We start from the raw sequence: 16,802 nt of genomic DNA on the forward strand, positions 1-16,802 counted from the left end.
TTCATTTCGCTAAAAGAATATAATATTTATAGAATAGTGTGCGTATTATTTATACTTTTTAGTGAAAATATCCAGTTTTCCCGATGAGAGGAGGGCCGTACACATCTACATTATCAAAATGATAGACTTTGATGCTCAAGAGAGGATGCTTTCTGCTGATTTCAGAGACATCAAACATAGCTGTTCCCACTAGCCAATTAATTTTAAGGCTACGCAGTCGATTGAGCACCGATTCATCCAGACAAGCGATATCCTTGTTGTAAAGAGCCAGTATCTCCAAGTTCGTTGCGGATTGCAATAAGAGCATCAACTGATTGTAATCTTCAATGTCGCAACGACCGAGATCTAATTCTCGTAATGTCGACGCAACTGGCATTATTATTGTCATGTATGGGTTGGTAAAATTAGTGTGCTGAATTTTGAGTGCCTGCAGTCGTCCACTTTCTTTGGCACCAATAAACAATTGATGCAGCAGTTTCAACACATCGACAGATCGAGTAGAATACCCCACATTTACATTAAGACTTCGCAAATGTCCACCAAGGGTCTTTAGCTGTTCTTCATTGTATTGTGGCGGAAAACGCATGCTGAACTCAAAGTCACGAAATCTGTGCAGCTGCCGATGGATGGCGTCGTCAATAAACGGATGTACTTCACCAAAAATAACCATAAGCTCGTCAAGCGAAAAAAATTGGAAAACATTGTCCAGGCAATCGCCGTTTAAGATTAACAGCGATGAGTCCATTGTGAATAGTAACTGAAATTAATCATTTGAAATCATTAAAAGGGCGGGTAAATTATCGTTTATCGTACCAATCGATAAAATGTCAGCTGTTTAATACGTATGCATGTGTATGTATTGTTTATATCTGCGGTGTGTCGACGTGTTTGTGTAGCCGACGCAGCTCCAAAATTAAAGTGAATCATATAAAACTCGTCTCCAACTTGCGCGAAACTCGCGAGCAGCCATTTCAGCAAAAATATTTTCAATTCCAATCGCGAACGCGACGGATAAAACTTCCACCAGTCGTCATCGTTCGACTTTAAAACTCAACTGCTGTCCGTGTACTGTGTTTTTGTTGATGTTGTCGTGTCGCTGGTACAGGGAAAAATTGTTTGCGTGGATTAAAAATTGAAGTCAATTAACTACGTTTGTGTTTCGACTTTTGGATGTTCCAACTGGAATTATATGTGTGTCAATAAGTTTATATGAATACGAGGCGTGGCCCTGAGTGTGATAAAACTCTCTTTGTATGTTAACCTCATAAACCAATTGAAGAATTTAACACACACAAAAACACAAGTATTCGACGTATAGGCATTTACGTGAACTAGAACAACCGCAAGCCAAGGAAATATCAGCGAAATGGATGATTTAGGTGAGTGCACATCTCAAAACAAATACTTCCTGTTAACGTGGCACCCTGTGTCTGTAGGACAGGGTGTGCACCAACGTGCTTTGCCAGCAATTTATGTGCTGTTGCCGCTGCTGTGAATTCAAGGTCGATTGTTGTTAGCGGCATGAATCTACAAAACACTTAATTAGCATTCCATGTAAGCTGTTTTGGCCAATGGCCGCTAGATGGCGCACGAACAATTCTTTGAATTTGTCTTACACATCTCTTATCTGCATTTCTTGACCGGTTAATCATGTTGTAGCATTAGTCCATAACTCTTATCAATTTTGCATTTCGCGCACTTAACAAAAAAAAAAATTGTTATCTATACATTCCAGTCTTTTGCACTGTGTGCTTTTGGCCACCCCTTATAAATGCTATAGCAACTTCAGATACTTTCTTTGCATCCTCTTGCTGCATTCTTTGTGATTTTATGATTTATACGCATTCCTGGAAATCAACAGCGATATCAACCTCAGCCAATCATTCACACGTTAGTAGTCTACAAACGATCAGTACTAAAGGTCGGTTTTGTCGTTCGCATTTATGTTGTACATGATGTGTGATCGTTGAGCTTGTCCGACTGCTAATTGGGTTGGTGTGGTTCATTTGTTTGTTTTGTTTTCCACACACTACGCTTTAGTCATCGTCAGCATAAGTTCGCATATAGTCGTCATCTTGTATGGCAGCTGCTGCTATACTCTGACTCTGATTTTGCCTTCTTACTTTATTTTCTTGATGACACAATTTCTTGGCTGTTTACTGCCTGTTGCGCTTGTTCTTAATGTTTTCGATAAACACACACACACAAGCATTTTATACATATGTATGTATGCATATATGTATGTATGTAAGCACACAGTGGGCACATTCCTAAAAGTTGAGTAAAGGCCATTCACACACACACACACACACACATACAAATTTTCACTCACATTTATACAAATGCACTTAAAGAAAACCGACTAAGTTGACAGCTCGGCTGCATCATTAAGCTCAGCTGAGTGTGCTCTTCGCCCACGCACAGTGGTGCACTTTCACGCAAAACGAAGTCCGAAATGTGGGGAAAAGTAAACACTGTCTAGTCTGAAGTGAAGTGTGCCCACTTTATTGATCGCTCCCGTCAAAGAAGCTGCCCACTTGAAACACGCAACCGGAATCAGAATAAGATTGCGTGCAGAGCATAAATTGTTGATGTTGAGGATCATCTCATAGAGAGTACTGCAACTCGACACAATGAAAATTATATTGAGCTTCGGATGCAAAGCATTAGCAACATTTACATGAAAAAGCGTTTACAACTTATTATTATTATTAGTCGCATAGACAAACATTTGTAGTTTAAAAGGAATACATACTAATGCTTTTCAAACCACTGTAAAGTATTTGACAATCTTTGTTTTTCTGCCTTACTGCTAATTCCTCGTTTCGCCTGTTGCCTCCCACTTGCGGCTTTCGTGTTTGCGGTTTTGTTGCTGTCGCTTCGACTTCGTTGTCATCACAACCACAACCTCATCATCATTATCTTCACAGCTTGCAGTAACCGCAGTCAGACAAAAGCTGGCAGCGACGCGGCGTCACAACGCTAAACTGAGTGATAGAGGCAAGCGAACGAAACAGATGAAATGAACACAACGCTTCGTTTGATAATTTCCGCTCTTTCGAATAGCTTTACTCTCTCGTAGCTGCTGCTCTCTCAAATGCGCGAGGCACTCGTGAGAGCATGATACAATAACACAAGGTAGTCTCGTCGGAAAAGCTGCCCCTTATCGACAGTAGAGCTTTGCGATTAACCCTTCAATTGCGCATAGGGTTTAATTGTTCCACTATATTAAAAAGAGTTGAAATGTTTTTTATAATTTAATTTTTAATAGTTTAGAAGTTGAAAGTAATCGTTATTTTTGTTTTTGATTACTAATTATTTTGTTCAGGTTCTTAATTCTATCATAAAGTTCAAATATATATATAATATAATTGCAATCTGACATTTTTGTCTTGCGCAAGGGTTAATCTCCACAAAAAAAATCGTCCGCGCACAACCTTTCGCTTCAACAAGCACGAGCGCACTGACGATAGTGGCTCGAAGCCGAACGTTAAGGCACGCGACGAGACTACCTTGTGTTATTGTATCATGCGTGAGAGCATCGCTGCGTTTGTTTCTAATGTGGAGGGAGCTCTGTTGACGCTGCGTTTGGGGTTCCATTTCGTGTTCCGTTAGCTGACTAGTGCAAGCGCCAAGTTCCAATTCAGTCGTTTGCGACGCTTTTGCCTATACGAGACACAAATACGCGCGTTCGTCTTGCTTTTCTAGCGTCACGTCTAAAATGAAAAATAACAACAGAATATGAAACATTTAGGCAATGTTAAAAGTCAAAAGTTTAAGAAAACAAAATAAATTATGATATAGTGCCGGTTTATAAAAACGGTTTAATCAAGCAATCGATAACAAGAAAAAGTGCGGTAGACAAATCAATCAATCGATCAAGTGGCCAATGTGAATCAAATAGTAAAAAAAACTGCACAAAAAGTCAATGAAAAGTGGTGAGGATTGCGTTTGTCGCAGGTGGTGTAGCGTGGGAAAATTGTTTACTTTGCCCATGTCGAGCAAACATAGCAAAAGTGCGAGCGGATAATATTATTAGATAATATAAATTTAGCTTGGCAATGTGTTTTAGAAGATAAACCAGAAAGGAATTTCAGTTGCTAGATTGATAAGACAAAAAGTCGCCAAGTAGCTCAAAGACAAAGAAAACACAAAAACATACATATATTGTACGTATTATATATGGTCAACAGATTAATGATCTCACTGTCACTCACTAAATCCCGCGAACATTTTGTCGTACAGTTTTTAGAATTTTAATTTAAACTAATTATGAAGCTAATTTCTAGATCGAATAAACATCTAAAAAAAGAACAAAATGAATAACGAGAAATATGCCTAAATGTGACAAGAGAACAGAAATTTTGGGTAGCGCCATTAATTATAGATGCGTCCCCGACATGCGGATTATAAGCGAAATAAAACAAAATTGAGACACAACTCGTAGGCGTGTCAGCGGAGGGAAATCTTTTTATGAGATCTCATCTACAAAAGACATGTAACTCGTGACTGCGAAATTGGAATAACAAACCAACAAAACAAAACAAAACAATTGCGAGTCTATGACATTTCCTGACACATATTTCAATCATTTGTGTTTATACTCGCTTCCCATCGCTATCTCAGATTACGAAAGCCACCCACAAAATGCCTGAAATATGGGATATATTGAATGCATCCATTATATGCACTTACTGCAATTGCCTTCGAATTGCCGCCAAACGAATTTTAATTAGTCGAAAGTCGTGTCTCGGAGATGCCACACAATCGTTTGTTTATGACGAAACAGCTGGGACCCCTTCTCAAAAATCGACTTGGAACAAGGCGAGATGCGCTCTCATTCCTATTTTCCATTTCCCATCTCCCATTTTTCGCCCACACGCATGCGTTGAGGGCGGGACTGAAATGGGTTCCACTCCACAGTCCCCGATTAAATGTTTGTACAAACTATTAGTTCAAATATGGTAAGAGGAAGCAGAAAAGTTAGCACCTCCTAGCCCTTCTCCCGGTTCTCTTCCGCTTGCCTTGCCTCTGCAATGAGTTCATCGTTCATTTCGTTAGCGTTGTATAACTAGTTCTCTTTCTCGTTCTCGTGTTCAATCAGCGAACAGATTCTTATCTCCAAGTGCCAACTCATAAAATTTCAATTAGTGTGCATTGTTTTTGTTTTGCTCGTCAAAGAGAATCAATCTCTCTCTCTCTCTCTTTCTTGTAATTTCTCTTATTGCCTACTCCTCGTGATGAGTCTGTCCTTTGGGCAGAGTTCGCTTTGAGACTTATTTTAATGTTCTTATTACAAATATAATCAAGGCTTCGTTTCATTCGACGCTTAGTTCACTCTTTTATTTTACGTATCAAGTCAGTTATTGCAAAACCAATATCTTATCTAATCGAATTTTAAGGGAATACTTCTGTAAAATAAACATTTCTTTAAAACTCAAGTTCTGAAACACTTAATGGAATCGAATAACTTTCTGCTTATTCACCTGCACAATGTAGTAAATAATCTAGACAACAATGAAAGTTCTCCTGATTTAATGTGAACATCATTCCTAATAACATCATTTCGTATGTCGGTCACATACAAAGTTAAGGACAGAGAATGTAAATGCATTTTACAGCTACATAAACTGGACAAGTTTATGGGAATACGTTTCTATAACCTTATAGATGCGGGTGCGGAGTCAGATGAATGGGGAAATGGATCACCCACGTGTGATGGGAATGTGTGTGAGCATATTTTCTTCGTTCGTTTCTTACCTTTGGCACCTTCATCAAGGTCAGCCACACACTCACACATACGCACTCGAGTTTTATGTACTTACCAATAAAATATTTCGATGGTATTTAAATAGAGATCGCGTTCACCCGAGGCGTCGGTCAACGAGCGTCCAAGTCCATCGAGCACTGGCGGCTCTTGGAATTTCCTTTCCGCCAAAAACCAAAAAGAAAAGAAGAAAACAAAAAAAAAGAACAGCAAGAATTATCGTGCCTTTGACTTTTAAATATAGAAACTGGCAAACACGAATCGCGTTTGTTCATTTGTTGTTGGTCTATTCAGATCAGACGTCATCGCAAGACCTGGAAATAGTGTGCATAGCGTTATCCCAGGGCTCCTTTTTGGCAATGCACTGCGGAAATGTTAAGACTTTGTTTTTTTCTTTCGGTTCACTTTTTTTCAATTAATTTTTGTTTTGTTTTTGGCCGTTAGTTGATAACCGTGCAGTCGCGAGACGAAACGACAAAACGTCGCCTTTGATTTGCCAGCACTTTTTATTTTTAGTTCTCGATCAACGTGTTGACGTAATTTGGCAACCTTGATTCCCCGCTAGCATCCATTCCAACAACAACAACAACTCTTGCTAATATAAACCTGCTGCTTCAGATGCTGCTGCGTTCTTTTTTTTCGATTTTTTTGTTTTTAGTTTCTAATTTATGTTTATTATTTGTTACCTTTTTCAATATGTCGTTATTTGTTTAGACACATGTTTGCTCTGTGTGCCTTGTATTTTTTTTTTGGTATTTTAATGCTTCATAAATCTGGCATTATGCCGTTCGGATCACCACGATCATCCCAATGTGAACAATGTTAGCCGTCGAAGCTAATAAATTTACCAAGTTTCATATATCAAATAATGCCCGACATATAAAAGATATGAGTCAGCCCACGAATGCGATTGGCTTTAAATCTGGTCACATTCCATTAATCTAGATTTATTGAATCAAATGAGATCTGGTTTAAAATTTGGAGCAAATGTTCACCATGAATCAACGCAGTGCATCCATAAAATATCCAGCTGAAGTCGAGTGTGCTTGACTCTGAAATACTCGGCAATCGTATCTGTGCATTGGGTTATGAAACTAATAAAGTTAGCCTAACATTTAAATTAAAATGCATCAACAACAATAAAGAAACTGCGGCAGCTGAACCGGCTTAAAGAAACATAATTTGCAGCTCTTATAATTCAGCGTATTATTTAGATGGACATTAAAGATAAGGTTAAATAGAAATACATAAAGATACGTAGAAACATGTCGATAGTTCAGCGATTAACCTTGCAGTCTATACAAATTTTAAAAGAACTTTTGCCGCATAGAAACTTGTATTGAAGCGTATGTTGTTAAATGCAATAACTGATCTGATCTGTTTTATTCTTTTTATATCTCTGATCTGTTTTATTCTCTTTATAACTATTTCTTATCACACATTTATCAGTTCTGTTTTATTCTCTTTATAACTATTTCCTATCACACATTTTTTGAGGGTATCCCAAAATATCTAGTTTCCTGAGCTTTCATTAATAGTAAGGTAATATTCATTTTCCAACTTCTTTTGCCACATCTTAGTACTCCCGTATTTTAATTTCGGAATCCACAAAATATATCTTTCTATTGTCTATCTCCTCAAATACTAAATTTCAAATATTTGTTGACAGCTTTAATAACACCCAGCTTTTAAATAATATTCTAGTGTACATCGAGAAGACTCTAGAGAGTGAATTAAGGGAATGCTATCATTATGTCGATAGATTGGGTTGGGGAAGTTCTCGGATAGAACTATGATAGACAGGCGGATACCGCATGACATGCGAAACTCAACACAAACAAAGCGACAAATCCGTCAACGGGTCCCGAAAGGCCAAAAATAAAAATGCGCTTATAAATAATTCAAATAGATCTTGCGGCCAGAAGGGCGGGCAGTGAAATATAAACGTACTCGCTACGAAGCTTTTAAATAAATCAACAGTCTCTACCGGTTGGCCCTTTATACTACTTACAATATATTGTAGTCGTGTCGTGTTTTGTTCTACATATAACATAAGAAATGGAAATAGTTTGAACTTTTGGCGCACAAATTTATGATTTTTCATTGGCTTTTTTAATGCAGCGAACAGAATAAAGAAAACAAACAAAGTGTTGAGTCATAATGGATAGAACAATGTACGGGAAAATCGATCCGGGTGCGCGACAACCCTATCGCACGGTCCGCAGCAAGGGTATCCAGCCGGGGTGTAAGTACTTTCTACTAATCCGTAATCGATTAACCCGAGTCTGCTTCAAACTCACAAATAAAGTGTAAGATTGTCTCGCATTGGACATCGTTCATTTGGAATGACGTCGACGATCTCCAGAGTTCAACGCAATGCTCGACACCTCCAGTATTATCCGGCTGTCCAGCAGACCAGTTCAAGTATCTGGCATTCCGACCACTGGTGCTCGATGCGAATATACCAGGTACGGCCAGATCGTTAAAGGATGTCCAGTAGCTTAGAGAGGGATGCAGATGAGGGCTCAGCAGCTTGAGTTCTTCTTCACTTTCCAGATTCACAAGGAATCCTCCAAGCTGGCGACAGATATTGCTCGCCCCAAACCAATTGATTCGCAATGCGTCTTCATTGTAGTAGAACTTTGATCCAATTTGAATATACCTTATGTTATTAGCTAATTCTAATTACAAATTGATTAGTTTATTCCATCAACTAGAATTATATTTTCTTGCCTTGTCTTCCTAGAGGCGAAGCTTCAATGTCTGACATCCAAAACAACAGTAATATTAAATATTTTAACATTATGTCAATTTTACTTGGGGGTCTGCTTGCAAGGAATGCGTATTTGCGACTGTAGCGACCATTTGTTCCTGTTAGCTGAGGTGGCTTCAGTGATAAGACTAGACATGCGATTGAGTTTTGATAAGGTTACATTTAATAATAGATACTTCAAATTATCAGCACCAATAATAGAATAAGGGGGTTACCGTACTAATAGAACATTCAATTTAAATTTATCGATGTCACTCTAAAAATTAGTTGGATACTGAAATGTATGATTGAGATTTAAGATTCAGTGTCTTCCATGCTGCGCATTGCCTTACTGATCTGCAAAGCGCCATCTATGATTCATTGCGGGAAGTGAAACTCACAGAAAACATTCGTAAAAACGTGTTGCATAACTTTAGGCACTTTTCTTTTATAATCCACATATTCACTTCAGTTTCTTATTGATTTATTTAAGTAAAATTGGTTTTGCTGTGCTGGTCATAATCACTAGGAATTTTCTTCCCATTTTCATTGAAGCTACTAACTAAGCTTGTCAACATCTTTTCTGTATTCTGTCTGGGAATTGGAATAATCTTTGGCACAAAATTTACATTTGTAAATCGATTCCTCAACTTAGTTATTTTTATTTATTACACGTATATTTTTTTCCGTATTACTAGAGCATTATTTCTTTATTTTATTAATTACCCCATAACAAAATCAATAAACATCAATTTTGTTATTTTGTTTGTTAACATCTAAATCCGTAATCATATAAGGAAACCACAGGCCCTGAAAGTAAAAAATTCGTAAGCCTTCAAAGTGCGGCTTTTTTTGTGGCGCTGACTGTATATTGTTATAAATAATAAGGAGAACAATGTAACTGGTATATACAAATATTTAAAATAAATATTAAATAGCGAGCAATAATTATTATTTAAAAAATACAGTTGGATTATTATTTTATATTTTGAATATTACTAATAATAGTAATAGAGAGTAGATCTGTAGTGAATTCCAAAATATACGTTCTTCATACAGTATATTTAATGAACATTTGTTAAAAAAGAAATATTTGTTAGGGAAATCTATAGCTTGCACAATTTGAAACGAAAACGTAAGGAATCAATAGTGTGTTCTTTTACGACTTTTGCATACGTAAACGTAAACAAATCTAGCGCAAACAACACCATATGACGTAACACGTAGCCATATGAGAATATACAAACACATTTTATTGCAACTGCGTGTTGTGCGAAGGGTCAAGTCGAATTGTTCCCGAAGCGATCCCGATCCGAACTCGAATGTAGCAGATGCTGACTAACATCGATTGTGCTGAGATGTACATACCCTGTATTCTTAAAAATATACTGATATATATTTTTCGAATGAATATTTATGAATACTAAATACTTCAAATTACTTTAAACCTTTAAATTACTAGATAAACTTACACAAATAGTATGAGAATGAATTGGGGAACATTTCTACACTCTACATTTTAGTCTCCAAACTGTATATCGAGGGTATTTTCATGTCGAGAAGACATTTGAATTTGTTCCATTACTCTTAGCAATTACATACACACACATGGCGAGAGCGGTGTGTGAAAAAACAAACACCTAAACAATATTTTGAGATTGCATCGAAAGTGAAGTCTCCACTAGTCAGACATTGATTTGAATATTTCGAATTTGAATTCAGTTTGTAATTAGACGCCGTTCGGGCTTCATCATTGTGGTCTGTTCAAATTGCAAATTGCACTCAAAATACAAAACATAGAAATAATAGACATGAAAATCGGTAAGCTGCAATCTGTTAATCTGACTAACTGACTGGGGCAGGGTTACTACGGTGATGACAGAGACACTGTGAGAGAGAGAGAGAGAGGGAGAGAAATAGAGACGACGACCCCCACGACGTGGTTCATTCATTAGATCATACTCGAAGCATTCATTCAGCACCCGAAGCGACTGGTTAACGTATTCGGGTATTCGTTGTGGGCGGCATAAAGTTTGTGACACTGTTCTATTTATTTCTCTATCGTATCGATACTTAAGTGTTTCAGTGTGTGTAACTGTGAATGTGTGTGTGTTTTGTGGACAGATATATTTACCTGTATCAACTATTGTGTAAGCGCTCTTAATTGCAAAGGTTTTGTAGTTGATTCAATGTTATGACAATAAGCCTTGGATAAATTGAAGAGATAAGCGGGAATGACTGACTTGTAGATGCTCTGTAAGCGATTTATTATTTAAGCAACTATATTTCATTTACGAATGGGAGTAAAATATATCCAGTAGTGAAGAATATGCATGTCACAAATATATAAAACTTAATATAATTAATGAACTATCAGCTGTATCAGTCTAACACACCTTCGATTAATTGACAACAACGTATATTTCATATAACACTGTCTGATGTCAATGCAATGTTTGGGATTAGCATTAAGTGAGCCTTTGATTGACCGGAAATCAGTTTTGAAAAACTTGTCCAAATCATTCGGAACCAGTTTGCATATTTGTTTCAGTAATCTTTGTTGTTAGATCTTACAAAGGAATTTGATGTATGTGATCTAGCATGTTTGTTATTGGGAAGACCATCTGAAATTTCTACTCGTTAACCTTTGTGAACTGTTTAAAAAATAAATAATCTTGGCAATCAATTTATTCGGGGTTCTTTATTAAAATAGTAGCGAAAGATAGAAAAAAACATTAAATGAAGAAAAGAACAACACGCTGTCAAATTAATTCGAAATGATCAACAGCAACACTTTTAATTTGTTGCCATTCGTTGCCTCTTGTTGTTGTTTGGCTGCCTTTGTTGTTGCATACTAATTTTAGTTTTGGTCAAAGTCAAGTGAGTCATCCACTGGGTCCCCAAACAAACTACAAATGCGCCGGATACTATTTGAAGATTCTGCTCGACAGGTGGCGCCTCTACGACAAACGCCCACAACGAAGCCGCAGCACAGCACAACAAATGGCAACGTTTTCTCAACACTTTTTTGTTGTACAACAATAAGTGTTGTAATCAACAGCAACAGCATCAGCAACATCGACATAAGCAAACACCCAGTTGAGTTTGAGCAAGTTTTCCCACCCTCTCTTGAGTGAGTTATGTGCTGCACCCTGGTGCCAGTCTCCAAATCATGGAGACCAAATAAACAAAACAACAGAATGTTTGAGTTTAATATGATATTCAGTCAACATTGATCACCAGAAGGTGTAATTGTCAAAGTAAATATGTTATTTGAGGTTAAGAAAGTTTCCGTTCTGGCAAAACATAAACAATCCCATTTTTAGAGTAACAACATATTCTGCAACACGTAATAGGATATAGTAGTCCGTACTTCAGTACTACAAAATTATGTTGGGAATAGGGTCCATTAAGTAATACATTAATTATTTAAAATCGGAAATTGTTGCAACTAGTTTGTAGGCTTCACATTGTATTAATACTGTCAGCTGTTTTCGAATCCAAATGATAAATCGGGTACCACTGTGCGCTGCTGCTGTGAGACTCGCAGTAGCCTCAGCTTCAGCAACGGTTTTCGTCGGACGTCTTGTTCAGTTGCTTTTAAGATTTTGCCGAGCGAAAAATAATTTTTGGTGCTCCGTTGTCGTTGTCGTCGTCGTTGCCGTCGCAGTCGCAGTCGAAATCGGTTTTGTGCGTGAAAATCGTCGATCGATTGTTTGTGTAGTTTTGTTAGCTGAGAGTACTCATTTTTGGAAGTGAGCGAACGTGAATGTGAGAATTTTATTAAGGCAAAAAATTCAATCAAAGCAGCTTTGCAACAACAACAAAAATAAACAACATCGTCGAATAAATAAATCAGTTGAAAACGAAAGTGACAGCCACAAACTGCAAAAATATGTAACAATGTCAACAGCAATTGTGAGCAAAGTGCAGAAGAAACTGAAGTAACAACGGCAAAAACCAACAAGAGCATCAACGACAGTCAAGAGCATAACAATAACAACAACAATTGAATGTGCGCGTGTTGCTTGACCTGCTCTACACGTCGTGCGCTCACCCACGCTCTTTTGTCATTCGCTCTCTTGCATCCCTCGCTCTCTCTCAGAGCACGCATTGTGCAAATCGTTTCAACAGCTGTCATGTGGTTGACTATGACTTTTAACTATTGTATGTAACTGCAGACTGCAGCTGTCCCGTCCACTCATTCCCTCCAACGGTTGGTGGAGTGACCCTGTCTTTATATCTTCTCTCCCTCTCTCTCTCTCTCTCTTTACATCTCCGCTATACTCGCTGACTTTTTGATGAACTGCATCTTTGTAAACTTCAATGCTGTTCACTCAATTGATGCTCTCTGGTTGGTTTTATAGTGGCTTTTAATTGATTTTAATTGCGCTTTGATGAACGCAACTTGACGAAGATTGTAACCAATCGGTGAAATTGTCATCTCAGCTGCTGCATTTTGTCGCTGCTACTTAATGGCTTTTTAATGAATCACTCATGTTTAATTCGGCACTACACTTAAAGAAAATTAAAACAATTTATCAAAGAATTTCGCAAACTATTTTTGAAATTTGAAATTAACTCAAATGACACCCCAGAGAGAAAAAATGACATAAATTTATGGGTGTCTTTCAAGTATACGCTCCAAATATTTATTATAGCGACAAATCGTCTTTCTTTTATTGCTCCCTCGATTAAAAGTTTCTTTTTAATCCCTCTGTAAGCAGTTCTAGTTTACAGATAGAACTAAATCACTCCAGCCACAACAACAACATAGATGAATAAATTTCAAATCGTGTCACTTTCCGTATCATTTCCTCTCTACACAGTTCGCATCATAATTCTTTCCCTAGTCTTGACGTTGACCCACTGAAGCGAGACGGTCTGATAACCCTGTCAGTTCTATATTTAGATGCTCTCCCCTACACCATATAGCGAATTACCATATGGTACAACAGAACTTACATATAAATGATGTATGTATATTGTATATACCAGAGAGAGACAACCACATGTTTGTAGGCCGCGTTTTTATTAGTTATTTGTCTTTGAATCGATTCCTTAAGGTGTATTTATTTGCAAAGCAAATGTGCCGTTTGCCTGATTTTTCCATAACCGAAGAAGTCTTTTAAATATAGATCATGGTTCAGTACCGATCTATCCGTCGCGTCTCCTCAGTTTCGCTTATTGTTGGCTTTATTATTTTTATTTTCACAATAAAATTGCTGCCAAAAAAGCGCGTCACGCCTTCAGCTTGCCGCCCCAGCATCTCATTAACTTGTTCACTCATTTTGCCTTTATATAACTCAAGATTTGCACTCAATTTGAGTGAGTTTTTCGAACCGCCTTTCGCCATTTTGGCATTGGCCCAGTTGCAGGTGTTTATGGGGTATAGCTTTTGAACCTATCCGACAAACGATGCCAATAAAAGAAAACAAGAATAAGTTAAGCTAGAATGCCGAACTGAATGATACCCTGTAGAGTGATCGCAAGTGGTTTTAGATTTACTTCGCAAATAATTTGTAATGTTTATATGCTAGCTTTTGTACCTTTATAAAAATTGATGCCAATCAAACAAAAACAAGAATAAGTTAAGCCAGAATGCTAACTGAATAATACCCTGTAATGAGATTGCAAGTGGTTCTAGATATATTAAAAATATGGTTTACATTTCAAAATAACCTATAATCGGTGACCAATAAAAGAGTGTAATACTCAAATATAGAGAATCTTATTCTAAACTTGATCAATGTATTATTTTAAAAATATGAAATTCGTAAATAGTCTGAGATTTTCTTTTTTGCTCTATCTGTAGCATACTACTTGTGTCTATTTTGTTAATACAGGGTGTACTAATAGAATAACTTGACGATTTCTATGATTTATTTTTGGATTCTTCTTAAGTGATGTCTTAATCGCTGGCTGTCATGTTTCGTGTTGGACAGTGTTTTGTTTAGTGGTTGTGTGTCTTGGGTCAACTGATCAAGTGACAGTTCCTAGAGCTATCAGAATGCAGCCACAAAGCACCCATCAAACTCAGCAATCACATGCCATGTTTTCGAGCCATTTGCTGCCCTGCCTTTTGTTTGTTTGTGTTGCTTTTAGCCAAACTATAGGAAAAACAAAATGCAAACAGCATTAATTTGAGCAAATATATATTCAACAAGACACACACACACACATATGTTTGTATGTATGTATATCATTAGATTCATTCATTAATACTTGTGCATTTCATCATAGACGCGATATTTCTTGCCCTGGTGCGAGATCTTTTTAGCTCGTTCGACTAGTTCGTCCCACGAAAAACATATCAAAAATGTTGTGTGTAGACCTCGTCTACCGTCGATGGTCGTCATACCCCCAGCATTGCCGCTTCCCCAACTTCTTGCCTCAGCTTTGCTGTTTATGGACACTTTTGGTGGCAGTGTGGGAGTCTCACTCCATGGCTTTTGCTTTCTGATTGACTTTTCTTGCAGTGTTTGGCTTTGATAGTTGCTCAAATTCGGTCAGTTGGCAACAGAGTTTATAATCGTTTTTCGTCTATTTCATTTTCGGTGTTATTTTTGGTTTTGTTGTTGCTGTTGTTGCTGTAATTAAGTCAGTTTAACGTGACATTTCTAATAAAGGAACTAACGAAAACGTTTATACCTCGTTCAGAGTCTTCATCGATTTTGGCCATATTTTTCAACCGGCTAAAAAATGCCTTCGAAACTGATATCATCATCGTTCCATAGCACGCCCCTCAACGATTGCTTCAAAGTGGGCGCGTTTGAGAGACGTTTAGGTAAGTCCAAGTTGACGAGCGTGACGAGCGTTGGCTGTAACTGTGTTTGAGGCCACTGGCTAGAGGCCACTGACTTCAAGTGCTCCCAATGCCAAGGTCAAGTCCATATGCAGTTAGTTTGGGTGGCCGCTTCTTTTTATAGTAAACTCTATAACTTCGAATGGTGCAAATTTGTAATGCCTTTAATGCCTAAAAACCTCTGTAGATTCAAATTAAAACAAAAAGTAAAATTTTTATAAAATATATTAATGAATTTATTTATTTATTTTTAAAGTCATTTTATAGAGAGAGAATTAAAAAAGGTCTAGAGTAGCTGAACATTTTAACAAGTGAGAATGCTGCAATTGAGTGTGCTCGAGTATGAGATACCCGGTACCCAATGTGGAAAAAAACAAAACGGGGAAACTGACTACATAAATATGTTGAAATATTTAAAAAAAATTATACTTGGTATATAATGTCCACCAAGGCAATAAAAGCTCTACAGCCCCACCGATTTTGCTTTTCATTCGATCGCAACTTAAGTTTCAGAAATGTTCAGTCTATGTTCGATATGCGAGAGCATAGTTGTATCATGTGTTCTATAATAACAAGTATGCACAAAACAAGAAAAGGTACCTTTATATCTGAACTTCAGGAGTTCATACAGATAACCATGCGACTTTATTGTCTTAGCTATTTTCAATGTATTGAACACATGTAAGTTTTATGTGGAGGTGCATCCTTCTGTCTACAGACTACACTTCTTTTTGACTCTAAATTAAACAAATAAGAAAGCTGTAGTCCAGTGTGCTCGACTATAAATTTTCAATAAAACCATATTCAAAAAATATACTTAATTAATATAACGAAAATATACTAAAATATAATGAAGGCTATGTTTGGTATATTTAAGAATGTAGTATTACTTTCAAAATATACCACATGTTTGAAAACCAAATATATTGTTACTAAATGCAACTAAAAACTGTTTACTGTTTTTAATCTGATAGCAATTCAATTTTCAGGAATATTTACTATTATTATTATTGTAGTGTATTGCACTAGAAAACGACTCTAGCTGCAATATTATGTTACGCTTGCTATTCAATTCGGATATATAAAATTATATGTACAAAAAAATTTGAATGACTTGGGTTTGTTATACATAGTTTAATGAAGTAATCGTACCTCATCAGTAAAACAATTTATACAAAAATCGATACTTTGAAATATAGATTGAATTGTACCATTAAGGAAGTCAATTTGGATATGTCCATCTGACAAATAATGTTTCCATATCTGTAATTAGATGTAGTATTTAGTGACATCAGCGATGAAAGTATTAGAGCTTTAAAACAGTTTTATTTAGAGCTTTCAATGGTATTCTATGTATTTACCTTTGTAAGTTCAGACACAAACCGTCAAGTTTTCCATAGCTAAGAATGTTGATAAGACAAAGGCGAAAGGCAAACAAACCGTTGACATACTCAACGAGAATTTGTGTTATCAGTAAC

General features: G+C 36.9%; 3 protein-coding genes across 10 annotated transcripts in view; 1 reads left to right on the plus strand and 2 right to left on the minus strand.

Moving 5' to 3' along the window:
* LOC117565930 (uncharacterized) lies at window positions 1-3,134 on the minus strand. 3 transcript variants are annotated; one of them, XM_034245317.2, is made up of 2 exons: window positions 2,811-3,134; window positions 1-757 (listed from the first exon to the last, which is right to left on the minus strand). In XM_034245317.2, exon 2 carries the CDS (start codon window positions 743-745, stop codon window positions 59-61), a length of 687 nt encoding a protein of 228 aa, XP_034101208.1. In that variant the 5' UTR covers window positions 746-757; window positions 2,811-3,134; the 3' UTR covers window positions 1-58. The 3 variants fall into 3 exon arrangements, with proteins under 3 accessions (XP_034101208.1, XP_034101206.1, XP_034101205.1); XM_034245315.2 differs by having other exon boundaries at window positions 2,756-3,134; XM_034245314.2 differs by lacking the exon at window positions 2,811-3,134 and adding an exon at window positions 814-927.
* Window positions 1,001-16,802, plus strand: part of LOC117565929 (leupaxin) — a 27,214-nt gene continuing 11,412 nt past the window's right edge. Inside the window, exons 1-2 of one of the 6 annotated variants that reach the window (XM_034245306.2) lie at window positions 12,137-12,290; window positions 15,180-15,306. In XM_034245306.2, the coding sequence (XP_034101197.1) occupies window positions 15,222-15,306 (85 nt within the window). In that variant the 5' untranslated portion in view covers window positions 12,137-12,290; window positions 15,180-15,221. Of the gene's footprint in view, window positions 1,380-7,888; window positions 8,013-10,315; window positions 10,341-12,136; window positions 12,291-15,175; window positions 15,307-16,802 lie in introns of those variants that run through there. The other 5 variants (XM_034245313.2, XM_034245311.2, XM_034245308.2 and 2 more) reach the window with 5 other exon arrangements.
* Window positions 8,006-8,604, minus strand: LOC117565931 (C-type lectin 37Db). Its single transcript, XM_034245318.2, has 2 exons — window positions 8,501-8,604; window positions 8,006-8,448 (listed from the first exon to the last, which is right to left on the minus strand). Exons 1-2 carry the CDS (start codon window positions 8,568-8,570, stop codon window positions 8,042-8,044), a joined length of 477 nt encoding a protein of 158 aa, XP_034101209.1. The 5' UTR covers window positions 8,571-8,604; the 3' UTR covers window positions 8,006-8,041.

The sequence above is a fragment of the Drosophila albomicans genome, chromosome 2L (assembly GCF_009650485.2).
Source record: "Drosophila albomicans strain 15112-1751.03 chromosome 2L, ASM965048v2, whole genome shotgun sequence".
Classification (NCBI taxonomy): Eukaryota; Metazoa; Arthropoda; class Insecta; order Diptera; family Drosophilidae; genus Drosophila; species Drosophila albomicans.

Coding starts and splice junctions, on each gene's coding strand:
- LOC117565930 (XM_034245314.2), bottom strand. CDS start 927: ATGATTCACTTTAATTTTGGAGCTGCGTCGGCTACACAAACACGTCGA. Junction 758..813: donor AGCTGACATTTTATCGATTG/GTACGATAAACG, acceptor GATTAATTTCAG/TTACTATTCACAATGGACTC.
- LOC117565931 (XM_034245318.2), bottom strand. CDS start 8,570: ATGTTAAAATATTTAATATTACTGTTGTTTTGGATGTCAGACATTGAA. Junction 8,449..8,500: donor TTCGCCTCTAGGAAGACAAG/GCAAGAAAATAT, acceptor ATTTGTAATTAG/AATTAGCTAATAACATAAGG.